Here is a 26,827-nt window from a genome sequence, read left to right as displayed (position 1 = left end):
ACAGTAATAGAAACTATTATAGGTGCATGAACAAAGGGGTGGTGATGGGGAAAAAATGGGTGTTTGCCCTGTTCCTAGGGTAGAAGGCCTGGGTGGGTCATGTAGTCTTCTGCTGAGTAGTTCCTTGCATAGCTTTTTATATCACACATGACTCCCTAAAGTAACCTTAAAAATCCAACCACTTTTATTCAGATGAGGAGCCAAGGACTTTTGTCCTTGAAGTAAACATGGCTTCTCTAGTTATACCCTTTTATCTCTAATTCCCATCAAGAGCAGAAACAAGGCAGAAGAGTTGGCAGTGAGGAGCACACACACACATACTTCTTCCAAATATTTACCCACAAGGGCAGAAATCCTCCCTGAAAGAAAATGAAGTTCTTAAATGGCTACACCAATCCCGATTAGAACAGGAGGGATCTCATCACTGTCCACTGAATGGAGTTAGGGCCAGAGGGCAGTTAATCTCTTTAATGAGGAGAGCCAGAAATACACAAGAGACTGTTCCTTCTATCTCTAAGTAGGTCAGATGGATAATCTGGCCCAGTCATTCTGTAGATGGACTCCAGGACATGCTAAGTGACTTCTATTTGATTGCTGAAACCATGCAAATCAGATGGGACTTGAACCAAGGGCTGGGACTGGAACCTGGCCCAAACCCAGATTGGGACTTGAAGGTGCAGTCTTTCTGTTTGTTGTTAAAATATTTTGTTTGCCTGTTTTATTTATTTGTCTGCATCAGGTCTTGTTTTGGCACAGGGGATCTTCATTGCATCATGCAGGATCTTTCATTGTGGGCCTTGGACTCTCTAGTTGTGATGTGTGGGCTTAGTTACCCTTCACTTCCCCGAACAGGAATCAAACCTATGGCCCCAGTAGTGGAAGCACAAAGTCCTAACCACAGGACCACCAATGCATTCCCCAAGCTCAGGTTCTTGACGTCTTGTAGCAGAAAGAATTCAGTGAGACACAAAGTGATAGGTAACTGGATTTATTTAGAGAGATACACATTTCATAGACAGAATGCAGTTTACCTCAAAAGGCAAGATGGGCCTTGAGAGAAACACATCCCACAGAATGTGGACCATCTCAGAAGGTGAGAGGCCTGGACATTTTGGGTGGTTATAGTTTTTATGGGCTGAATACTTTCATAGGCGAAGGAGTGGGAGAATTATTCTAACTATTTCAGTGAAGGGTTGGCAGTTTTCAAGAAGTGGGATACCCCCAATTTTGGTCTTTTATGGTTGGCCTCTGATGAACTGTCATGGTGCTGGGCTTCCCTGGTGGCTCAGAGGGCAAAGCATTTGCCAGGAATGCAGGAGATCCAGGTTTGATCCCTGGGTCAGGAAGATACCCTGGAGAAGGAAAGGGCAACTCTGGTAGGCTAGAGTCCATGGGCTCACAAAGAGTTGGACGACTTAACAACTTCACTTTCACTTTCCACTTGACGGTGCTGGTAGAGGTGTCATTTAGATGCTAATATATTATAATAGGGGCTTCTCTGTTGGCTCAAATGGTGAAGAATCTGCTTGCAATGCAAGAGACCCAAGTTCGAGCCCTAGGTCAGGAAGATCCCCTGGAGAAGGAAATGGCCACCCACTCCAGTATCTTTGCCAGGAAAATTCCATGAACAGAGGAGCCTGGCCATTAGCACATAATGAGCGCATAGTGAGCATAAGGAGTGCATATTATAATGAGCACGTAACGCGGCTCACGGTCCACCGGAAGTTGAATCTTCCGCCATCTTGGACCTCCTTGGTTCTAACCCAGTGTTTGTCGTGTCCTCACGGCTGTGTCTTTCTTCCAAAGGTTGTGCCCAGCCTCCTTCTCTCCTGTTTCAGGTGCTGAAATAAAAGCACAGAATGCAAAATCTGCGAGTTAAGTTTTATCGAGACCTTGCTGAGGATATAGTCTGGGAAACAGCCTCTCAGACAACTCCGAGGAGCTGCTCTGAAAGAGGTACGGAGTGGAATAGGAAAGTGAAAGTGTTGGTCACTCAATCATGTCTGACTCTGTGACCTCATAGACTGTAGCCTGCCAGGCTCCTCTGTCCATGGAATTCTCCAGACAGTACTGGAGTAGGTAGTCACTCCCTTCTCCAGAGGCTCTTCCTGACCCGGGGATCAAACTTGAGTTTCCTGCCCTGAAGGCAGATTATTTACTGTCTGCTGCTGCTGCGGGACCTATATATATAATTTTCTGGAAAAAAAAAAAACAAACATGGAACCAAACGTCAAAAGACCACTGTGAATCACAAAGAACAGACATCTCAAATTAAAGAGTTCAGTGCTTTTCTCTGTATGGAAAGATGCAAGAATCTAGGATCATGGAAATTTTTCTTTAGATGTGTATCTTAACCATCTAGGGGCAGACATTCAAAGCACAAAATATTTCCTTTTTTTTCCTCTTTCCATTCTGAATTCCCCTGTCAGTCGGTGACTGCAATGCCTTATGACTTGATCCTTGTAGAGCTGGAATGGCCAGCAATATTTTTTTTTCTTTACAGATACAGTAGGAAAATTCGGGAATATCCTTAATATCAAGACTAGGAGTTGGTCAAATACTGGTGTAACTCAGTCAAGATCTAGAACTATTATGATTGCAACTCAACAGTGGAAGAGATGTCATCAGAAGTCAGTTTGTCAGCACAGTCTGCACTTTATCCCAAGGTGCACTGCCTTCCAAAGGAAAAAATGAAAAGCATTTCTCATTCACCTCATGTGGGTAGTTCTCTGGGCAAATAGGGCAACACATTTTGAGCAGTCGGTGCTGCAGAGTAGTTTATATCATACGGCGAATGGATACTCTAACCTTCATAATAATGAAAGTCAACAGTTACTGTGTGCTAAACTTCAGACATATGAAATGCTTAAAATCATTCTGCTATTCGTTCTATTCTAGAGGGTGGGACCTTGGTTATTTGATGAGCAATGAACCCACCCGCCAACGTAGGAGACATAAGAGATGTGGGTTTGATCCCTGGGTTGGGAAGATCCCCTGGAGGAGTGCATGGCAACCCACTCCAGTATTCTTGCCTGGAGAATCCCATGGACAGAGGAGCCTGGTGGGCTGCAGTCCGTGGGGTTGCAAGGAGTCTGAAGTGACTGAAACACTTAGCATGCACACATACACGGGGAGGGTTCAGGTTGGCTCTGCCGCTAGGTCATCTCACTTTGCTTTCTAAACAAATTTTGTGGGGAGTGTGCCATCACAGGTGCATTCAATTTTCAGTCTATAAATACACTGCTTGTAATTTTTTAAGACCTTCCTGTTATAGCTATTACAGTTAGGTGGCCACTTTGAGAAATATAACTAAAATAGTGAATCTTTTTTTTTTTTTTAAATAGCCCAAGGACAAATTATTCAACTGAATCAACCAGCTGTTTAATTGCCATACATATATAAAACTTAACTATCACAACATTGTCAATCGGCTATACCCCAATACAAAATAAAAAGCTCAAGGGAAAAAAATAGAATATTAATATTAAAAAACTTAAACATCATCAATCAAAAGAATTGAATTGAGCTATTCCATTGAAACTTAACTGTCTTGGATCAAATACAGTCCTGGAAAATGTTACCTATTTAAGAGTTCTCCTGAGTGTGTTGGCAGTTTTGATAAGCTGCTTTCTCCTTCTTGCCTAGATTTTGTACATATAATGTTGACTTAAAATCCCCAAAGCCTAATTGTGTGTTCTTTCACAACACTGAGCATCTCTTGTCTTTGTGGTAAAAGGGCAGCATTTCTAAAAGGGAAAGCCAGTTTGGTTTGGAGTTGGATCCCTCACAAAAGGCTAGTTTTTATTTGGAGCTGGCCATTTCAGAAGTTTACCTTTAAAGGTTAAACCATGTAGTGATATTTGCAACCAAATTTCCAAGGAAGGAAAGGAGGAAGTGGTGAACTCTGAAGATAGAGCTTAACTTGGGTGTTGAAATACCCAGGGATGAGGACTTAGGGGTTGCCCACTCCTGGGGGTCCACTTCCCCACTCCAGGACCACAGCCAGGCAAGGCCCCTGCCCCACCCCCGGGGACCCCCATCCCAGCCCTCTGGATACTCGGATATCACGCAGCTGACCTGGGCTGAGAGGAGAGGAGGGTTAGCAAAATCACCTCTCTGCCTGGGCAGAGGGGGAGGGTCACTTCAACTTGTAAAAATCCCCTGACTTCATTTAGCCTCTGGAAACACCAAAAACAGTGGTCAGTCTTGAAAGGTGGAAATTTCCAGTGGGGATTTATGTAAATATGGCTACTTAAAAAGAAAAAGCAAACTATGACCCGGGGTATTTTTGGCTTCAGAGAGAAAGCCCCGGACTACAGGAGGCCGGTGCGCCCGGGTTCACTTTTTGGCTCAAGGCTCGCTTGGGCGTCCACCTCTCCCTCAGCCCCCGTCCTCCCGACCTCGGGGATGCCAGGTTCCAGGTCAGCTCGGCGGACCCTGGAGGCCGCGGGGATCAGCACGGGCGGGTCACACTGGAAGGCCAGGGGCCCGAGATGCAGAGGCCTAGGCAGTTGGAACCTCACTCAGGCCCCGCCAACCATCCCGGTGGTGTCTTTGACCGCGTTCCCCACTGTGGCCCTCAGCCTGCCCTCCCGGGCCTGGAATCTTCTAGTTTGTCCCCAGCGCCCGCGGTCGCCTGGTTTTGGTCACCTTTGCGCCCCGAGGGCCTCTCAGGCACTGGCAGCTGGTAGGCACGCTGTCAAGAGCGGTGGAAATTAAAGAAGGAAAGGAGGGTGAGGAGACAGAGGCGCTGTTTCATCCGTGGTCTCCGCACCCGCCCCTGGATCTGAAGTGCTTTCTGTCCGAGAGGCGACGCCCCCCGACGGCCCCAACCCTCACCCCACATCTCCCCCATTCTTTTTCCATTAGGATTTGCCCCTCGGTCCCACGGTGCGTCCTCCTCTAGGAGGTCAGAGGCTCCCCGCGGCGGGTCCTCACCCCCTGCGCTGGGACCGACGGGGCGGGGTGGGGGTGGGTAGGCCAGGCTCCAGCCTGGGGGGACCGGGGTGGGGTGGGGTTCGGGGGTGGGACCCGGGCCGCCTCTGCGGGCCGGCTCTCTGTTTGGCAAGCAGCCGCGAAGTCTGAGCCGGGGTGGTGGCTTCCGCCCGTGAATCCGTCTCGACTCCGCAGATAAAGGGACCCTGGCCAGGGTGAGGGAGGGGGGAACCCTTCGGGCCTGGAGCCGCTCCTTCCCACCCAAATGTCACCCCCCTCCCCCCCATCGACTCCAGGACAGCGGCTCCGGGGCGCTCTTTGAGAAGCCATCTGAAAGTGACTGCTGGCCCGGGTCCTCTGCCGGGTCCCCCGCCCTGTCTCGGCCTGGGACGTCCCCGGGGCAGCCCGGAGCTCCCGGTTCAGAGGGGCAGGGTCCCCAGCTGGACACCATCTCCCACGCTTCCACCCGTCCTCGGTGCCCAGGGCGGTCTTAACGCGGGAGCGAAGTTGGCCCCGGAACCCAGACTCCCGGAAAAAAATGCACAAACAGGCTGGGTGTCTCAGACACTGAGAAACTACCCCCCAACCCCCTCCTCACCCCGCCACCCCAGCCCGCAGGCCTGACGCCCGGGGCGGCACCAGGCCCAGGGATTTGGTGTTCCCGACGGCTCAGCCCGCTGCGTCCTCCGACCCCCACCTTCACTCTCATCCCGAGAGCAGGGGCGGGGCCGCCAGCCACGAGGGCGTTCGGGTTCTTTAGTAGTCGCTTCTGGTTCTCCCGCGTGCGCACTTCTCAGCTCCCGGGCACAGCAGCCGGCTGCACCGAACCCGCGGGGCCGAGGCGCCCCCTGCTTGACTCTTAACTTTTGCCAGGATCGCGCCGGGTTGGGGGGGCGGCGCGGGACCCCGGGGCGCGCGCCTCCTCGGGCTCGGCCACCCCCGCCCGCTTCCCGCGCGGTCCCCGCCCGCGCCCGCCCGCCGCGCTCGGAAAGCCCCCGCGGCTCCTCCTACCCTCGAGGGGCTTTCTCCAGCCTCCGGTGACTCGAGTCTTGCAGCGCGGCCGCCCGGCGCGCGTTTCCGCCGAGCTGGAGCGCGCAGAGCCCTCCTGCTTTTCTGGGGCTGCCGGGGACAAGGGGCGGTGACCTCGGTGCGCGCCCGGCGTCCCCGGCTCCCGGCCCGCTCCCCGGCCCCCCGGCCCGCGCCCCGGCCGCCGGCATGGTGCTGCTGGCCGGGCCCGGGCCGGAGGGCGGCGGGGCGCGCCGCGTGTCCCCAGAGCCACCGTCCCCACCCCGGGACGCGCAGGCCGGGGAGGACCCAGCTGACTACGAGGAGTACGAGGACTTCTCAAGTCTGCCCGACACCCGCAGCATCGCCTCGGACGACTCCTTCTACCCTTACGGAGACGAGGAGGAGTACAGCTCGGTGAGCGCGGAGAGCGCTTCGGAGGGCGTTCCGGAGGGCGTCCCGGAGGCGGCGACCCTCCTGCGCGCCGCCTGCGCCAACGACGTGGGGCTGCTGAGGGCGCTGGTGCGGCGGGGGCCCAGCGCCGAGGAGGTGCAGGAGACCGATCGCAACGGCCGGGTAAGAGCGCGCCCGCGCGGGGTTCGGGGCCCCTCCGCCCTCCTCAGTCCCCGCCCGGCGGTGACTTTGCCGCGGCCGAGAGCGCCGTTTCCCGGCCCCATGGGCGCGCGGTGTGCGCGGCGCCCTGGGCGGCCTGCCCATCTCGGGCCGTAGGGAGCCGCACGATTGCTCCGAGGTCACGGCGCCGCGGGGACCGTCGCCAGACCCGCGTGCTCACCGCAGCCCCTTCTCGTTTCCCGCCCGCGGAGTCTTCCGATGCTCCCCTGGGGCCCGCCCTGGGATCTGAGTTGGGGCGTCTCGCGGGTCCCTTCACTCCGGGTCCACTCTGACGGTCAACCCTCCTTGCCTGCAGGGGAAACCCCTTCTGCAAAATGCCCCAGTCGCCCCCAGCGTCCCCAGGGTTCGGCCCTCTCGCTGCCCCTGCGCTTTGCCTTCCACTCCCTAGCGCGGATCGGCTTCTGCTCGCCTCCCGGGTTAGGAGTTGGCTCTGGGACCCCCTGCTTCCTCGCATCCCTCCCCCTGCCCATGCGCGGCCGCGCCCGGTGACCCACGCGGTGGCCGGCCGACGCGATCTCCGATTGGGCTATCCGCACGGTCACCGCGGAGAGCCGGGGGCCATCCCGCGCCCCCCTCCACCGGGCAGGTCCCCGGCGGGGAGCGCAGCCGGGCGGCAGGAGCACACCCGCAGGGCAGGCGGGCGTGGGGGTGGGGAGAAGCACGAGGGATCCATGAGTCATGACAAGACTCAGGGACGATGAGAAACACCGAGAAAAAAAAGAAAGAAAAAGTTGGCTCGAGAAGGACTGGCTCTCGGAACGCAGCCCACCAAAGTCGCGGGAGGAGACAAACCGCAGTGTGAGCGCGGCGGCCAGGTGCCCGGGGGGCCGGTGCCCAGCCGACAGTGGCCGCGGTCTCCCTGGCTGTCACGGTCCCTGGGTCCCGCGGGATGGGCAGCCTCCGCCTGCCGCGCAGCCGGAGCGCAGGTGCCTTTGCTGGGGGGGATCCCACACTGATGGGAAGGATGTGCGTCTCCTTGGAAACCGGGGGAGTCGGGTGCCTTTGGTTTATCCCCGGGCGGGTTCGGGCGCGCGCTGGTGTTCCTCCCATGCCTGTGATCTGGGCCGGGCTCAGGCAGACTGGAGCCCCTGCAGGTATGGTTGAACTTGACACCAAAGTTGAACTTTGGGAAGGCTCTCCGCTTGGTGTAATGTGTCAGGTGGTGCTGGCCCCTAGATCCCGAAGGCTCCTAGAGCTGGAGAGGGGCCCGCGTGGGCAGCATCACCCCGGTGACCCTGGGACACCCCCGGGATGCCTGCACCCCAGCCCTCCCTCTGGCCGTCAGGCGGCCCGGGCTGACTGTGCAGCTCTGCTTTCGCTTTTACCAAGGTGACTTTTCACAGATGTTCACGGCAGACCTCAGTTTCCTGAAGCAGGTAACTGGGGGTTGCCTTGAAGGAAGCCCCAGAAGGGTCAGGAAGGGTCAGGAGTGGGGTGGATCTCTCCCCTGTTGGGGGCAGCTTTGGGGTCTCCTGGGGCCTGGGTTGCCCAGCCCCAACTCTGGGCTCCATTAGGCTGAGCTTGGTTGTGTTTCCTTTGGGGGCAAAAGATAAAAGTTGGAAAGCAGCTGTGCTGGGGACCGCTGAGGACAGCGTGAACCATCCCCAAGGGGCCTGCGTGTGTCGCGCTGAGTTTTGGGGCCTCTTGTGACAGCCTGGAGGGCTTCCCTGATAGCTCAGTTGGTAAAGAATCCACCTGCAATGCGGGAGACCTGGGTTCGATCCCGGGATTGGGAGGATCCCCTGGAGAAGGGAAAGGCTACCCACTCCAGTATTCTGGCCTGGACAATTCCACGGACTGTGCAGTCCATTGGGTCACAAAGAGTTGGACACGACTCAGCAACTTTCACTGTGAAGGCCTCTCCCTCAGTGCAGAGTCAGGGGTGGCCAGCTCCGGCCTCTCAGCGCCTCTCTGCCTCAGTTTCTCCGCAGTGATGCGGGGCAGTCCGCAGCTTCAATCTGCTGGGCTACTGAGCACTGGATCCCTAGCGCACAGCGCTAGGCCGTGTTTATTGTCTTGTCCTGTTTTTTACTCACCTACCTTCTCCATGCTCGGAAGAGACATCCTCCAGGTTTTTTTTTTTTTTTTTCTTGAGGCCAGGCAAAGCTATTTTTCTTTGTGCTTTTCCCCTTGATTACAGAGTCTCCCTTCATTTTTCTGTTCTGAGCCTCCTCTCTGCTCCACACCACATCAGGATGGAGAAATGGCCCACAGCCCATCAATGACAAAGGCCCACAGCCCATCAAGCCCTTTTATCTTCTGATCAGAAGGAGCGGGTCCTGTGTTCTGGGCTTTGAGGGGGTGAGGCGAGAGCTTCTGTTCTTCCCGGTGGCTTCTTGATCCTGTTATCAAACAGCCTCTGTCTTTCTGAAGCACTTTGAAAGAATGAAGTGTTGCAAGGACCAACACACGACCCTGTAGCAGATGGGGTAGTGAGTCACTGATGAGCGTTCACTGCAGACCTACTGTGTGCAAGGCATGAGTGGGCGCTGCAGAGTCTCCTGAATCAAACGGTCTCTGCCTTGAGAGTCTTCACCTTTTAGTTGAGGAAGAACTCAGAGCAATAGTACCCAGTGCTTAGAGAGTGATAGCACCCAGTGTTTAGAGAGTAATAGTACCCAGTGCTTAGAGAGTAATAGTACCCAGTGCTTAGACAGGATAGTACCCAGTGCTTAGACAGTAATAGTACCCAGTGTTTAGAGAGTAATAGTACCCAGTGCTTAGACAGTAATAGTACCCAGTGCTTAGAGAGCAATAGTACCCAGTGCTTAGACAGTAATAGTACCCAGTGCTTAGACAGGATAGTACCCAGTGCTTAGACAGTAATAGTACCCAGTGCTTAGAGAGCAATAGTACCCAGTGCTTAGACAGTAATAGTACCCAGTGTTTAGAGAGTAATAGCATTCAGTGCTTAGACAGTAATAGTGCCCAGTACTCAGAGAGTAATAGTACCCAGTGCTTAGACAATAATAGTACCCAGTGCTTAGAGAGTAACAGTACCCAGTGCTTAGAGAGCAATAGTACCCAGTGCTTAGACAGGATAGTACCCAGTGCTTAGACAGTAATAGTACCCAGTGTTTAGAGAGTAATAGCATTTAGTGCTTAGACAGTAATAGTGCCCAGTACTCAGAGAGTAATAGTACCCAGTGCTTAGACAATAATAGTACCCAGTGCTTAGAGAGTAACAGTACCCAGTGCTTAGAGAGTAATAGTACCCAGTGCTTAGACAATAATAGTACCCAGTGCTTAGAGAGTAATAGCATTCAGTGCTTAGACAGTAATAGTGCCCAGTACTCAGAGAGTAATAGTACCCAGTGCTTAGACAGTAATAGTACCCAGTGCTTAGAGAGCAATAGTACCCAGTGCTTAGACAGGATAGTACCCAGTGCTTAGACAGTAATAGTACCTAGTATTTAGAGAGTAATAGCATTCAGTGCTTAGACAGTAATAGTGCCCAGTACTCAGAGAGTAATAGTACCCAGTGCTTAGACAATAATAGTACCCAGTGCTTAGAGAGCAATAGTACCCAGTGCTTAGACAGGATAGTACCCAGTGCTTAGACAGTAATAGTACCTAGTATTTAGAGAGTAATAGCATTCAGTGCTTAGACAGTAACAGTACCCAGTGCTTAGAGAGCAATAGTACCCAGTGCTTAGACAGGATAGTACCCAGTGCTTAGAGAGTAATAGTACCCAGTGCTTAGAGAGTGATAGCACCCAGTGCTTAGAGAGTGATAGTACCCAGTGCTTAGAGGGTAGTAGTGCCCAGTGCTTAGAGAGTAACAGTACCCAGTGCTTAGAGGGTGATAGCACCCAGTGCTTGGAGAGTAACAGTACCCAGTGCTTAGAGGGTGGCAGTGCCCAGTGCTTACAGCCAGAGGCAGGGCGTGAGGAGCTCTATGGAAGTGCAGAGCAGATGTCTTGGAAGCCAGGAGCTGAGGACAATCAGGGAAGCCCAGTGAAGGGTGACTTTTGGAGGCGGTGGTGGGAGGACCTTCTAGGCAGGCAGATGGCACCAAGGCGGTGGTCGGTCACGGTGCGGGACAATGTGGTCGCTGAAGCCGGAGGGGCTCCCTGGGGCTAGCTGCTGAGGGCCCAGCCCGAAGCAGCTGGCTAAGAAATGGGAAGCTGGGAAGTCTGGTTTCAGCGTGCCTTTGTCCAGCCTTGGGGCTGTGATGTCCCTCCACACATGGCCACACAACTCAGCCACTCTCTGCCTTCAGCTTCAGGGCATCTCCTCAGGGAAGTCTTTCCTCCCATCTCCAGCCAAGTCAGCAGTTCCTGGAGCCAGGGAGGACGGTCCGGGTGTTCAGAGGTGGAGGGCTGCAGCAGTAGGTAGGGTGGTCATTCGAGAGAACAGGTGATGTTCTAGCAAAGATTTAGAGAAGAGGGCTTCCTTGGTGGCTCGGTGGTCAGGAATCCACCTGCTGACGCAGGGGACATGGGCGGATCCTGCCCGGGAAGATTCCGTGTGTCCCGGAGCAGCGAAGCTCGTGTGCCACAACGCTGAAGCCCGAGCACCCTAGAGCCTTGCTATGTAACACGAGGAGCCGCCTCAGTGAGAAGCCTGTGCTGCAAGTAGAGAAAGCCTGATCGTAGCCACGAAGACGCAGCACAGCCAAAAAAACCCGAGTCACAACATTTAAAATGAAAAGATGCAGAGAAGAAAACTTGGGAAGGGCACTTCAGGAAGAGGGCACGGCAGGTGCAAAGGCCCTGAGGCAGGAGCTCTTTGGGTGCTGGTCTGTGATGAGTAGCAGTAAAAAGCTTATGGAAAGCCTGAGCGTTTTTGCTGGAGGAGAAGGGTGATTGCCTTAACTAGTAGACCACTTGGGCCTTCCGGGTGAGTCAGTGGTAAAGAATCCACCTGCTGATGCAGGAGCCGCTGTTTCCATCCCTGGGCTGGGAAGATCCCCTGGAGAAGGAAGTGACTACCCACTCCAGCATTCTTGCCTGGGAAATCCCCCAGACAGAGGAGCCTGGCAGCCTATAGTCCATGGGGTCGCAAAGAGTCCGGATACGACTGAGTGTCCAGACAACAACAACTGAACTGCTCACAGGCTGCAGATAGCAGCTTCCCGGAAGAAAAATGTCTCTAAAGGCTTTTTAGGGGTTGTGTTTATTGAGCTGTCAGCCTCTGGTCCGTCAAGAAGAGAGTTTGCTGAGCTGAGAGAGGTTTCATTTTGCTGGAGTTAACTAAGGATCAGACTTGTTTTGTTTAAGAAGATGTGTTCTGGGGACTTCCCTGGTGGTCCAGTGGTTAAGAGTCCAGGTTTCCAGTGCAAGGAGTGAGGCTTCGATCCCTGGTCAGAGAACTAGATCCCCTGTGCTGCGCTGCATGGCCAAGAAAAATAAAAAGGTTTGTCGTTTCCTGGCTCCTGAGATCCGTAGAATTTTGGACATGGCTCAGCAGAGTCTCCTTCTAAAATATTTATTGTTCTAAAAGGATTGCATAATTGAATATGCAACATGTAAATATTTGTCAAACAATCCTTCAGAAATATTCAGAGTGTGCTCTGCTGTCTTGTAGATTTATGCTTGTTTTGTTCCCGCTGACTCGGGGACAATTCTCCTTCTTAATTCTTCACTTCTCTCCCGAGGTAAGCTCCTGACAGCTCTGCAGAGAGGACTGAAACCAAAGGAAGTGTTTGTGCTGTGTTCACTGTTACAGAAGGGCGGTTTGAATGTCAGACAACTCTTGAACCAAATTAGGCCCAATTTTGCAACCTTGAAAATATTGTACTCCTTTCTTTTTTTTTTTTTTTAAATAAACTTATTCTGGTCATGCCACATGGCTTATCAGAACTTAGTTCTGTGGCCAGAGATTAAACCCAGGTCCTCAGAAGTGAAAGCAGAAGCCCTAACCACTGGACCACCAGGGAAGTCCCCCCTCCTCTCTTGATGGGATTCTTCTCTTACATGTTTAAGTTCCAGGGCCTCTTGCTGAAATATTTCAAAGACCCCTCCACCCATTTGCTCGATTGGCTCAGGAATGGCTGCAGTCACCATCTACAGTGATTTTTGGAGCCCAAGAAAATAAAGTCTCTAACTGTTTCCGTTGTTTCCCCATCTATTTGCCATGAAGTGATGGGACCAGATGCCATGATCTTAGTTTTTTTTAATGTTGAGTTTTAAGCCAGCTTTTTCACTCTCCTCTCTCATCTTAATCAAGAGACTCTTTAGTTCCCCTTCACTTTCTGCCATAAGAGCGGTGTCTTCTGCATATCTGAGGTTATTGATATTTCCCCCAGCAATCTTGATTCCAGCTTGTGCTTCCTCCAGCCTGGCATTTTTCATGATGTACTCTGCATATAAGTTAAATAAACAGGGTGACAATATACAGCTTTGACGTATTCCTTTCCCAAGTTGGAACCAGTCTGTTGTTGTCCGGTTGTAACTGTTACTTCTTGACTTGCATATAGATTTCTCAGGAAGCAGGTTAGGTGGTCTGGTATTCCCATCTCTTGAAGAATTTTCCAGTTTGTTGTGATCCACACAGTCAAATATTGGCATATTGACTATTGGCATAGTCAATAAAGCAGAAGTAGATGTTTTTCTGGAACTCTCTTGCTTTTTTGATGCTCCAATGGATGTTGACAATTTGATCTCTGGTTCCTTTTCCTTTTCTAAATCCAGCTTGAACATCTGGAAGTTCTCTGTTCATGTACGGTTGAAGCCTGGTTTGGAGAATTTTGAGCATTACTTTGCTAGCATGTGAGATGAGTGCAATTGTGTGGTAGTTTGAACATACTTTGGCATTGCCTTTCTTTGGGATTGGAATGAAAACTGACCTTTTCCAGTCCTGTGGCCACTGCTGAGTTTTCCAAATTTGCTGGCATATTGAGTACAACACTTTCACAGCATCATCTTTCAGGATATGAAATAGCTCAACTGGAATTCCATCACCTCCACTAGCTTTGTTCATAGTGATACTTCCTAAGGCCCACTTGACTTGACATTCCAGGATGTCTGGCTCTAGGTGAGTGATCACCCATCATGATTATCTGGGTCGTGAAGATATTTTTTGTACAGTTCTTCTGTGTATTCTTGCCACCTCTTCTTAATCTCTTCTGCTTCTTTTAGGTCCCTACCATTTCTGTCCTTTATTGTGCTCATCTTTGTATGAAATGTTCCCTCGATATCTCTAATTTTCTTGAAGAGATTTCTAGTCTTTCCCCATTCTATTGTTTTCTTCTACTCCTTTGCATTGATCACTGAGGAAGTGATTTTTTTTTTTAATGTTTATTTGGCTGGGCTAGATTTTAGTTGCAGCATGTAGAATCATGTAGAATCTAGTTCCCTGACCAGGAATCCAACCCGCGCTCCTTGCAGTGGAAGCACAGAGTCTAAACCACTAGACTGCCAAGGAAGTCCCCCATTTCTTTCATTTTCTGGTTAAAAAAGGACAGGACTTCCCTGACAGTCCAGTGCTTAAGACTTCATGCTTCTACTGTAGGGGGCAAGGGTTTGATCCTTGGTTGGGGAACTAAGATTTCACATACTGTGAGGCATGGCAAAAACACACACACAAAAAAGGACACGATTTTTTTAAAGAGTAATTTTCGGTTCACAGCAAAATTGAGGGGAAGGAACAGAGATTTCCCATATATCCTCTACTCTCCCGAGGCGCATCCTCCTGTCCCTATTGTCAACATCCCCCACCAGAGTGGTACGTTTGCTGTGACTGATGAAGTCACACTGATACATCATAATCACCCAAACTCCATAGTTTACCTTAGGGCTCACCCTTGGTGTTAGACATTGTGTTGTTTCATTTCTGTGTCATGTTCGACTCTTTTGGGACCCTGTGAACTGGATGTAGCCCGCCAGGCTTCTCTCTGTCCATGGGATTTCCCAGGCAAGAATACTGGAGTGGGTTGCCATTCTGTGGGTTTGGACAAATGTGTAATGACTCGTATTCACCACTGTAGTGTCATAAAGTGTCTCTTGTGTTCTTCGTGTAAGTATATCGGTTTTCTATGGCCACGGCAATGCTGCATAACAAATAACTGAAACCTCATGGGCGTACACACCAGTCACATGTTGCTGAGGGTGGCCCAGCCCAGCCCATCTCAACCGGGTTTGCTTTTAGCTGGGGGTTGGCTGCAGCCGGCGGGACGGGGGACGGTGTTGGCTGGGGTGGCTGGACCCTGCGCTGTGTGGTCTCTCCTCCTGCTGCAGGCTGGCCTGGGCCTGTCCTCCGAGGCAGGGCAGAGTTGCCAGGGAGCAAGCAGAGTGAGAAAGGTTCAGAGTCCGTTCTGCTGAAGCAGGTTACAAAGCCAAGCCTGGATTTACCCTCTAAGTGTGAATCTGCTTTTGCTTGTAGTGAATGCTGTTCACTAACCCTCAGCATTTCTGTTTATTTAAAATTTTTCTTTATTGAGGAACATTTCAGATAGGTGCCCAAGTAGAACGTATCAAGAACCTCCCATGTCCTAACCATCCAGCCTCAGTGAGTATCAGCTCCTGAAGGCCTGTTGTAATTTTGATGGACAGAGTTATATTTAATGCTACTTTTGTGTGTGTGTGTAGGTTTCAGAAACCTAGGAGAAGCATCATCAGGGGGTTTTGAAGCCGGGATGGATTTTAGAGGTTGGTGGTCCCTATCATTTTTTAGTAGAAGAAAGTGGGGCTCAGGGAAGAGGGCCTCTAGATATGTCAGGAGAGCTGGGTTCTAGAGGGACCCAGAAATTGTCTATGGTCTGCCTTTTGACTCCCGTGAGCCTCTCCAAGGGGTTTCTGAGCCTCCCACCTTTGCCTGCTGGCTGCACTTGAGGAAGGGGCTACCCAGAAATTCTGTGGGGTGATTTTATACTGTTGATTTCTTTTCTATCCTATGTTTGTAAAGGAAGACTAAGACAGAGGTGTTATAAAAATCTAAAGCAGTAAGAGAGTTTAGGAATTCTTTTGGAATCTCATTTATTTGCCCAACCTTCATGTCAATATGATAAGTGAGCTATTATTTAAAACTATTTTGAATGACAACTTCTAGTAGATATGGTTACAGTATCGGGAAAACTTTACAGTATGGGGAAAGCTTTAAGTGTGATTTAACTAACTGTAAGTTACTAAAATTCAATTCCTCTGACCAGACCTTTAGGTCAGTAACTGATGGTTATAGGATTATTCGGATTTTCTCTTTCTTCCTGAATCCATTATGGTAATCTCTGTTTTTCTAGGAAGCTGTTCCATTTTTTTCTCGTAAGTTTTAAAGGTTAGTAGTATGAGCTTTTTACAGAATTCTCTTTTTAATCTCTGCTATAGCATATTATATCCTGTGTTTTTGCATTTTTGCATTTGAGCTGTTTCTCTTTTGTGGTGTTGTTGCTTAGGCCTTCAGTCGCGTCTGACTTTATCTCATCAAAAATATTTTATTGTCTTTTCAGAGAATCAACTTTTGTTCTGGATCTGTTTCCTTTTTCGCTATTTCATTAATTTCTGCTTTCCTTTTTATTATTTCCTTCCTTCAGGTTTATTCTACATATAACTTTCAAAGTATCACTTTCATTTTTCCCCATAAGTTTTGATATGTAACATTTTATTATTGTTACATTCTCATTTACATTAATGATTTCCTCTTTTTTTGACCTAGCAGTTATTTAGAATGTTATTTAATTTTTTAAAATATATATTGTTAGGCTTTATATAAAATAACTTTGAAGCCTGATTCAGAGACTATGGTCTGTGTGATACTTTGAAAGTTTTTGAGACTGACTTTTATAGCCAGTAATTCTAAATCATAATGAAAGTCACTCAGTCATGCCCGACTCTTTGCTACCTCATGGATGATGCAGTCCATGGAATTTTCCAGTCCAGAACACTGGAGTAGGTACCCTTTCCCTTCTCCAGGGGTCTTCCCAACCCAAGGATTGAATCCAGGTCTCCCACATTGCAGGCAGATTCTTTACCAGCTGAGCCACAAGGGAAGCCCAAGAATACTGGAGTGGGTAACCTCTCCCTTCTCCAGCGGATCTTCCAGACCCAGGAATCAAACCGGGGTCTCCTGCATTGCAGGCGGATTCTTTACCAACTGAGCTATCAGGGAAGCCCCAATTATCTAAATCACAACCATGTGATATTTTATAATTTCTCCAAATTAAGTCAAAATAATTCCATATGTAAAACTATATGTAATTTCCTTTAATTAAAAGAAATAAGGATGTAGAGAAGTTGTTAAACTATGTGAACAAAGGAAATATGTTTCATTCTAGATGGTTGGAAAGTAATTCTTTTAGACAGTTGGTAGAATAATGGTGTATGTATGGTGTCTGTGTGTCTTTATGAGTTCAGATTTTATGATGAAGTAGGATATTAAAAATCCTTGATGTCACTCAGTGTGTGTTTACAAAAAGAATAGAGGCAATTTTTAGTGGTATTTCTGAATTTTGAAGACAGTTGAAGGTGGCATTACTTATTTCTACTAAGTCAGGGACACGGAAATGAAGGGAGACGCGAAATCCAAAGTGACAGTTAGGTAGGTGGCAAAATTGGATTGGAGGGGTGGGATTTGAGAGCAATTTCAAAGTATCAGAAAAGCAGTGTACGCTTCCAAGGGCATATCGATGTCAGCTCTAAATGAGTTCAGATCCAGGGCAGGCATGTGATGGGGCAGGGGGAGACCAAGGAATCAAGCGTTTCCCTCTGGCATCTGTTTCTGAGATGTAGCTGGCTCGTGGGCGAGAGGTCACATCTGGTGAGGGACATCCCAGTGGAGAGAGGTGTGGAGGCGAGACCAGGGGAGAGGCAGGACCTCTGCTCAGGGCTGGTGCCTGCCGGTAAAGGGTGTCACATTTAGAGCAGCACGTTTGCTGGGATAGGGAAAGACACGTGAAAAATAAAGGGCTTCCCTGGAGGCTCAGTGGTAAAGAATCCTCCTGCCAGTTCGGGAGACACGGGTCCCATCCCTGATCTGGGGAGCTCCCACATGCCTTGGGGCACCTAAGCCCGTGTGCCCCGAGGGCTGATCCTGTGTCCTGGAGCCCATGCTCTGTAGCAAGAGGGCAGCAAGAAGCCTGTGCCCCACAGCTAGAGAGGAACCCCTGCTTGCTGCAGCTAGGGAAAAGCCCACGCAGCAGTGAAGACCCAGCACAGCCAAAGAAATGAATAAATAAATGAAGGAAGGCAGGAAGATGGAGAAATTAGGCTAAGTGAAAAAAAAAAAATCTCTAAGGATTATATGCCATGTGGTTCTTCTTATGTAATCTTCTCGAAGTAATGCAGTTGTAGAGATAGAGAACTTCTCTTGGGCTTCCCTTGCGGCTCAGCTGGTAAAGAATCCGCCTGCAATGTGGGAGACGTAGGTTTGATCCCTGGGTGGGGAAGATGCCCTGGGGAAGAGAAAGGTTACCCACTCCAGTATTCTGGCCTGGAGAATTCCATGGACTGTATAGTCGCAAAGAGTCGGACACGACTGAGCGACTTTCACTCTCAGAGATGGAGAGCAGAGTGGGGGTTGCTGGGTTAGGGCTCTGCGGGGAGGAGTGGATAGTACTCTGGCTGGGACAGGCCTGCTTCTCTATCGTGGTGGTGGTTACCCGGAGCTACACGAGGGTTACAATGGCAGAGAACCACACACACAGACACAGACACACAGACACAGACACAGACACACACACACACACACACACACACACACACACTGGGGACACCTGAACAAGCTCTGTGGAATGGAGCAATGCCCCTTTCATGATGCTCTTGCACTGTAATTATGCAAGATGTTGACACTGGGGAGGAAGGCTGCAGGGGTGGCTTCGTGTCAGTTGACCACTATTTCAAAATAAAAAATTTAGTAAAAATGAGGGAAGGCATGCATTACCTTTTACCTGCAGCCCTCCCACATGAATAGACTGGATTTTGGAAACTGAAGCAAGATCAGACGTGGTTAATATGGGGAGACGGGACTGATGGGAATATTGGGTGTTTGAACATTGCTACTCAAGTATGGTTCAGTGAGGTGATCGTCTAGGGTTTGTTCCCAAATGCAGGATCCAAGGCCCTCCCTAGATGTACAGAACCAGAGTCTGCACTCTTGGTGATGGGCATGTTCACTTGTGGGAAGAGCTATGAAACTTTATTCTGAGAGGAGAAAGCAAGTGTGGTGGCCAAAGATGGTTAGGTTAGCCTCAGGTTGGTCACGGGACCCTCGACAAATCACAGGGTCTTCCCAGCCTCAGTTTCCTCTGGATGCCAATCTAGAAAAGGGGGTGCTTTTTATGAGACTCACAATAACCTCATGGAAGTTCTAGGCAGAATGAATCAGTGACTTAGGCATAACAGTGGGTGCTCAGTGAGGGTGGCTGTTATTTCTGTGGGTGAATTAACCTCAAGATGGGTTTTTAGTCCTGCAGCTTCAATTTCAGCCAAGGGAAAAGGTGGGAGCAAATTAAACATTTAGCCAAAGAGGAGCAGTCAAGTCAATAGTGTGTCTGTCACCTGGTAAGGGCCCTTTTGTAAATGTAAACATTGGTTAAGAGCGTAGATCTCAGGTTATGTGTTCGTACCTTGAGGACAGTGGTGGCTGGGGCCATGGGTGCAGGAGAAGCAAGGTGGGAGGGGAGGGCAGGGGGCTGGGACCCCATCTCGGGAGCACTTTTGGCTGTGGGTGGTGGCGGTGGTGGCTTGGAGGAGAATGGGCAGAGTCCAAGCTCGTTTCCTGTGAGTTCATGGTCTTGCAGCGCCCTGGGAGGGAGCCCTGGTACATCCTGGGACTCTCAGGGCCTGACCCAGTCGTGACGTTCTGCTGTGAGCAAGCAGCTGCGGTGGATTCCTGAAGTCCCTTTCACTTCTGTTTCACCTCCCAGGCGTCCCCAAGGACCTGGCCCTGCCTGCTGTGAGCAGGAGGGTCAGGCTGCATCGCTTCCTTCTAGACCTTCCAGCCTTTGTGTTTGGAAACACAATGGTCATGTGCTAAAAATAGCAGCGGTGACATAGCTGCCTGGATGGTTTTGTGGATCTGTGAGTCAGGCCTTCTTTCCTTCGTCATAGGAAATGGGTGGGTTTCTAGGAAATGGATTCTGTGTATGGTAGCACCGGGATGGTCCGACAGCTGGACCGGGGTGAGGAGTCCTGATATCACCTGGAGATGCTCTTGCCTGCTGACCGTCCTGTTTCAGAGGACCCAGTGCTTAGGGGAGCCTGTGCTTCCACAGTGAAAAGGGACATAGAAGACACTGTGGAACAGGGCAGGGAGTGACTCTGATGCATCTTGTCACCCACAGGTCCACCTCTGTTGATGGGTGCAGGGACAGGCCACCTCTGAGGTCCCCAGGCTCGCCCTCCATGTGGGCTGATGGGTGGGAAGCACCCACTGGTGCTGAAGGGGGATCGGGTGTCTCCAGTCTGCCCAGAATTTCCTTGTGTTGGCATCAAAGTCCCACATCCTGGGAAACCCCTGTGCCCCTGGCCAACTGGAACGGCCAGTCATCCTGCCTAGGACGTGTGTATGTGTTGGGGCCACACGCAAAGTGTCACCTCACAGAAGCTGAAAGGCCCACTGACCACAGAATTCCTCCTTCAGCAGAACTTGGAAAAGCTACTTGGGAGGAAAGCTATTGCATTAAGTTCTAGTTGGACCGCAAAGAAGGCTGAGTGCCGAAGAATTGATGGTTTCAGAGTGTGGTACTGGAGAAGATTCTTGAGAGTCCTTGGACAGCAAGATCAAACCAGTCAATCCTAAAAGAAATTGACCCTGAATATTCATTGGAAGGACTGATGCGGAAGCTGAAGCTCCAATACTTTGGCCACCTGATGTGAAGAGCTGACACATTGGAAAAGATCCTGATGCCAGGAAAGACTGAGGGCAGGAGGAGAAGGGGACGACAGAGGATGAGATGTTTGGATGATATTGTCGACTCAATGAACATGAGTTTGAGTAAACTCCAGGAGGTGGTGAAGGACAGGGAAGCCTGGTGCGCTGCAGTCCATGGGATCGCAAAGAGTCAGACACAACCGAGCGACTGAACAACAACAGCAGTGTCTGGGCCACGTCCGCTGAGAGGGAAGCATCTGCCTGAATGAAGTCACTTAGATTGGGTCCTTTGATCGCACAAGAGAGCTGTCAGCCACGGGGGACATGGCATAGATGCATCTCCCTGGGAGGATTTTGGGAGACCAGAGAGCCCTTGATCTGGGAGGACCCATGGCAGGAGGGCCTGGAGTGGGGTTCCTCTCCACTACTATACCTGGAAAGTAGAATAAATGCATTTCTCTAAAAAATTCAGCTACTTAATCGCATAGACATATATATACCACCATGTGTAAAGTAGACAGTCGGTGAGAAGTTGCTGTGTAACCCAGGCAGCCCAGCCTGGTGCCCTGTGATGACCTAGAAGGGTGGGGTGGGGAGAGAGGGAGGCACAGGATGAAGGAGGTACATGGATAATTCTGGCTGATTTGCGCTGTCCTACGGCAGAAACCAACACAGCATTGTAAAGCCCTTTTCCTCCAATTAGAAAATAAAATTAAAAAAATTCAGCTACTTGTCATAAAATGCGCCAGGAAATCTCTGGTGGATTTGTTTCAAACAGAAACAACGATTTTTAAATGTCTGGCGTAAACAAATCTAAATCCTTTGATTTACTTAGAATGAGGTACAAGTACATGGGGGCCTTCCCTGGTGGCTCAGATGATAAAGAATCTGCCTGCAATGCAGGAGACCCGGGTTCAATCCCTGGGTCGGGAAGATCCCCTGGGGAAAGGAATGGCTGCCCACTCCAGGATTCTTGCCTGGAGAATTTCATGGACAGAGGAGCCTGGGGGGATACAGTCCAAGGGGTCGCAAAGAGTCGGACACGACTGAGTGACTTTCACTCACTCACTCACAAGTGCAGTGAGTTAGCCTACTTCATTTGCAAAAGGCAGTGACTCACAGTGATTCTACTAATAATATCGTTGGGCCCAAAAAGTACTTAAGGTACTGTTACCTTATTTCTTAAAGTTACATAAGGTTAATTGGGTTGAGGGGCCTTTGAAAAGAGCTGAAAACTCATCAACATTTTGTTTGCATCTGGCAAGTTCTGTCTATCAACCTGCAGATGGCTTGATTTCAACATGTTTCTTAAAAAAATATTTATTTTGTATATATTACTTATTTGGCTGCATTGGGTCTTAGCTGTGGCTCTCAGGCTGGTCATTGCAACATGCTGGATCTTTCGTTGCAGTGGGTGGGTGGGCTCTCTAGCTGTGGTGCATGGGCTCCATAGTTTCGCCTGGAGGGCTTGGTTGCCCTGTGGTGTGTGAGATCTTAGTTCCCCACCAGGGATCAAACTTGCGTCCCCTGCATTGCACGGTGGATTCTTAACCAGTGGACCGCCAGGGAAGTCCCTCGACATAAGTTTTGGCAAATATGTGCAGGCCCGTGCTTCCTTGTTAATGACGTGAGTACTTTAGAAGAGAGTCAAAGTAAGAAGAGAAGAGGGACTTCCCAGGTGGTGCTAGAGAATCTGCCCACCACTGCAGGAGACATCAGAGATGTGGGTTCAATCCCTGAGTCAGGAAGATCCCCTGGAGGAGGGCATGGTAAACCACTCCAGTAGTCTTGCTGGAGAATCCCATGGACAGAGGAGCCTGAAGGGCTATAGTCCATGGGGTTGCAGAGTCGGACACGAGTGAGAGATTTAGCAGGCACCCAGGCAAGAAGAAAAGAGACCTTTTCTCTCCCCAGAGAAGTGGATATTACTGAATGTTAGCTATTAAAATGTGTTTTCATCCATTTGGACTGCTGTGACAGAACACCAGGCTGAGTGGCTTATAAAAATCAGATATTTAGTTTTCACAGCTCTGGAGGCTGAAAATTCAAGATCAGGGCCCTGCAGATTCAGTGTCTGGTGAGGGCTCGATTCCTGGTTCACAGAGGGCCATCTTCTCTGAATCTTCACTTGACAGAGTCAGGGAGTCTGGGAAGGGGCCCTGTGGGGTCTCTTTATAAGAATGCTCATCCACCTTCATGATGCAATCCCCCAAAGGCCCCACCTCCTAGGACCATCACACCTAAGGGTTAGGATTTCAGCATATGAATTTTGGGGGGACACAGACATTTAATCTATAGCAAAACACATCAATTGCTGAAAGGATATATATATGTATATTTAATGCTTTTAAAGTGTCTTTCCACTTGCAGAAAAGGTACATAGTTTTTTTTTAATATTTGTGGAAATACATGTGCAGGTCTCTTACTTAAAAAATTCCAGAGTCTGTATGTGGACCATGGGATGGGTTTACATATAGAGAATCTCCTTCTCTAAAAATAGAGAATCCTGCTTTTCTGGGATTTTAAACAGAAGCTTAGATGCGTAAAATGAAACTGTTGAAAATTAAGTAGTCAGAAGATGCCTAGAAATAGAAAAAAAAAATTCTCAAAGGAAACTAAACCTTTCAAGTTCTACGTGATGGGAAATCCCCAAAATGCAAAATTAAAGGAAGTAATCTGAAAAGGAAAGTGAAGAAAATGTATTGTTTTTTTTTTTAAACAGTGTTGATATATAATTCACACACTATACAATTCACTCATTTAAAAGTTTACAATTCAGTGCTTTTTAGTATATTCACCGATGTGTGCAGGCATCATCACAGTCCCCGTTAGAACATTCATCGCAGAAAGAAACCTTGTACCCGTCAGCTGTCCCCTTGTGTTCTCCATCCCCTCCAACCCTAAGCAACTAGTATCTCCTTTCAAGATCTTAACTGTAAATTTCTGGTAAATTACGGTATATGGTAAGAAGTCACCTTTAAAAAAAAAGTATGCAAAGCCTTAAGTTTTAGCCATGTCACAGTGAGCCTTGGGCAGAGCTGTCCTTTTATTCACCTCTGCTTGCATTTGCTGATCTGTCACTGAGGTCTTCAAAGTGTGGCCCCCATCCAGCAGTGTCCGTGGGGACCTGGGAATTGGGAACTCTGAAGTGGGATCAGCACTGTGTTCACAGCCCTCCAGGGGGTTCTGATGCGAACTCTGGGTACCCCTTGTTGTTTAGTCGCTCAGCCGTGTCCAACTCTTTGTGGCCCCATGAACTATAGCACACCAGGCTTCCCTGTCCTTCACTATCTCCTGGAGTTTGCTCAGACTCATGTCCATTGAGGTGATGATGCCATCCAACCACCTCATCTTTTTTTGCCACCTTCTCCTCCTGCCCTCAATCTTTCCAGCATCAGGGTCTTTTCCAATGAGTCGGCTCCTTGCATCAAGTGGCCAAAGTATTGGAGCTTCAGCTTTACCATCCAATGACTATTCAGGGTTGATTTCCTTTAGGACTGACTCGGTCTCCTTGCTGTCCAAGGGACTCTCAAGAGTCTTCTCCAGCATCACAGTTTGAAAGCATCAGTTCTTCAGGGCTCAGCCTTCTTTATGGTCCAACTCTCAGATCTATATCTGACTACTGGAAAAAAACCATAGTTTTGACTATATGGACTTATATGGGGATTCTCCAGGTAAGATTACTGGAGTGGGTTGCCATGCCCTCCTCCAAGGGGTCTTCCCAACCCAGGGATTGAACCCAGGTCTCCCGCATTGCAGGTGGGTTCTTTACTGTCTGAGCCCCAGGGAAGCCCTGGGTACCCTGGTGGACTGCATTTCCATCTCCTTTAATGTCTCTGCCAATCTCTCTTGGAAGAGTCTGTGCTTGGGCATGGCCCCACTGGTCTGAAGAGAGGCTGGAGGTCCGCGTCCTCAGGCTTGTCTGGATTCCCCACCTTTTTTGCTCTTGCATCAGGGGATAATGGTTGTGTTGAGAGCAAGGCCAGCCTGGTTTTGTCCTTGACTGGGTCTCCGGGGCCGAGGACTTGGGAAGTGCTCAGTGAAGGCCGTGGGTGGCTTGTCACCGCCGTCCCTGCCACGCTGAGAGATACCCCTTCTTGGGTGGACTTGGTCCCCACTTGCTCCTGGCTTGGCAGCTGTCCCTCACTGCCTCTCATGACCTTTCCCTCTGCTAGTTCTTTCCCTTCTTCTTGCAACATCTTTGGATCTCTCTGGTCCTAAAAATGAAAACACACACATGCACAAACTCCAAATCAAAGAAACCCGTGACTGACTTGCCCGCAGGCACCCCAAATTCCTCTCCTTCCAAAAGCCAAGGGCATGTGGAGCTGGTGGGTACTTGCCCCGGTGACCGATGCCCAGCCTCGCCCCGGGGGCTGGGGGGCTGTTCCTGTACCTTCTCTGGTTGCCCCCGCCGCTCAGTCTGCGGCTTCATTGTTGGGCGTCGGAAAGCATCCTTTCCTGGGTTCTGGCTTCATGCTCTTAAGCTCTGATTTCTTCCCTCCCAACCCCCGCTTGGCCTGGGACAGGGCTGCCTGTGCCTCACACCCCCCTTCCTACCACCAGCATTTTGGAATCAGAAACTGACACCCGTCCCTGGGGAGCTGGGGGGTGGGGTGCAGTGCCCATGTGGGAGCAGCCCACTGCATGATCTTGTCTGTGGCCTGACCTGGGATGACAGCATCCGGTCCCTGAGGCTGGGATCACGCCCCCCAGTGCCACCTCCAGAGACTCCTGGGTCCCCTGCACACCGCCCACTTCCGGTCTCCCCCGAACCTTCTGGTTTCCACTTCTTTGCCCTGAGGCTCTTTTTAAGCAGCTTGTCTCTCTTTACTCCCCCGCTGTGGTTCTTTTTAAGTGTCAGCGTGGTTAGGCTATCGCACCTAGTTATTTAAGCACACTAGAGCTGTTACAAGTATCTTGTGCACATGGTTAGCAGTCACCATCCGCTGGCTTGAACTCAGGATGACCGCTGATGATCTGGGTGGGTCTCGTCCAATCAGTTGAAAGCTTCAAGAGCAAAACCCGGGTTTCTGGGGAAGAAGAATTTCGGCCCTGAGACTGCAGCATCGGCTCCTGCCTGAGTTTCCAGCCTGGCGGCCCCCGCCATCATGTGAACCAGTTTCTTAAAATACATCTCTTTGTGTCTCTATCCCCATTTGGTTCTGTCTCTGCAGAAGCCATTCTTTGAGAATCTCACCTGCTGGCAGAAACACCCCCACTCCGCCCCCAGGCTGGTCTAGCTGATGCCAGCTCTCAGCCCACGACTGCTCTCCCAAAGTCAGCCTTGCAGTCAAGATCAGCTGCAGGGTTTCTCCCGCCAACCTCCCAGCATCTCGGACTTTCCGTGAACTCATCATGACCCCTCAGCCCCAACTTTTGGGCACTGTTTCTGTTGCCAAGCCTCTGTGGGGATATAACCGGTGTAGCCTCGGGGTTCTGTGCTTGAAAAGGTCCATGTTTGGGGTGCTGCTCTACTGTTGCTCTCCTGAAATTCTTAATGATTTTGAATCTGGGGCTCCTTATGTTCCCTTGGCATCAGGACTGCAAATTACGTAGCTGACTCTGGTTGCCCCATGCTGCTGGCTGCTCGTATTTGCAATCCAGCAGTTGACCCAACTTCACTCATCTCTCATGGACAGTCATGTTCTAAGCCCTGCACTGTCTCTGGTGACGGTGTCCCACTTTTCACTGCCTCTCGAATCTGGGGCTTTGAGACAGCTCACCTTAACAAGTGTGGTGCTTCCCCGTGGGTCTCCCCACCGCATCTCACCACTTTTCAGTCTGTTCTGCCACCACCGGATTTATTTTCATTTGTGTGGCTTGTGTTACAACAGCATCATCTTCAGAAGCTCTTTCTTGGACTTCTCAGGGGACACAGTGGATGGGAATCTGCCTGCCAATGCAGGGGACATGGGTTCAATCCCTGGTCCAGGAAGAGTCCCCATGACGTGGGGTAACTAAGCCCGGGAGCCACACCTACTGAAGCCCCGTGCCTAGAGCCCCATGCTCTGCGGCAGGAGAAGCCCCCACAGTGAGAGGCCGACGCACTGCAATGAAGGTTACCAGGAGATTACTGTCTGTAACTAGAGAAAGCCTGTGTGTAGCAATGAGACCCAGTGCAATTAAAAAAAAAAAAAAAGAGGTTAAAAAATAAAGCAGCAGCAGCCCTTCCTTGAAGGTCCCCAGCAATACTTGATTTTCCACTGTTTCCTTTTGTGTCACAGAAGCAGGTGACTTGCTGTCCCCAGAATCACGGCCAATCCTTATTCTCCCTCACTTCAGTTCAGTCGCTCAGTCATGTCTGACTCTTTGTGACCCCATGAACCGCAGAACACCAGGCCTCCCTGTCCATCACTAACTCCCAAAGTTTACTCAGCCTCATGTCCATTGACTTGGTGATGCCATCCAACCATCTCATCCTCTGTCGTCCCCTTCTCCTCCTGTGCTCAATCTTTCCCAGCATCAGGGTCTTTTCCAATGAGTCAGCTCTTTGCATCAGGTGGCC

General features: G+C 50.1%; 2 protein-coding genes across 9 annotated transcripts in view; one reads left to right on the top strand and one right to left on the bottom strand.

The window, feature by feature from the left end:
• Nucleotides 1–972: 972 nt before the first annotated feature.
• On the bottom strand, nt 973–7,469 carry LOC122683890 (translation initiation factor IF-2-like). 8 transcript variants are annotated; one of them, XM_043887811.1, is made up of 5 exons: nt 7,068–7,469; nt 5,947–6,054; nt 4,651–4,696; nt 3,582–4,178; nt 973–1,841 (listed from the first exon to the last, which is right to left on the bottom strand). In XM_043887811.1, exons 1-4 carry the CDS (start codon nt 7,251–7,253, stop codon nt 4,168–4,170), a joined length of 351 nt encoding a protein of 116 aa, XP_043743746.1. In that variant the 5' UTR covers nt 7,254–7,469; the 3' UTR covers nt 973–1,841; nt 3,582–4,167. The 8 variants fall into 8 exon arrangements, with proteins under 8 accessions (XP_043743746.1, XP_043743747.1, XP_043743744.1 ...); XM_043887812.1 differs by having other exon boundaries at nt 4,113–4,178; XM_043887809.1 differs by lacking the exon at nt 4,651–4,696 and having other exon boundaries at nt 4,078–4,178.
• ANKRD33B (ankyrin repeat domain 33B) overlaps nt 6,048–26,827 on the top strand; it is a 99,299-nt gene continuing 78,519 nt past the window's right edge. Inside the window, exon 1 of the mRNA XM_043887803.1 lies at nt 6,048–6,516. Coding sequence (XP_043743738.1) covers nt 6,151–6,516 — 366 coding nt within the window. The 5' untranslated portion in view covers nt 6,048–6,150. The remainder of the gene's footprint in view (nt 6,517–26,827) is intronic.

Source organism: Cervus elaphus, chromosome 25 (genome assembly GCF_910594005.1).
Source record: "Cervus elaphus chromosome 25, mCerEla1.1, whole genome shotgun sequence".
Taxonomy (NCBI): Eukaryota; Metazoa; Chordata; class Mammalia; order Artiodactyla; family Cervidae; genus Cervus; species Cervus elaphus.
The sequence above is the reverse complement of the archived record's forward strand: the minus strand, read 5'-3'. Positions and strand labels throughout refer to the sequence as shown.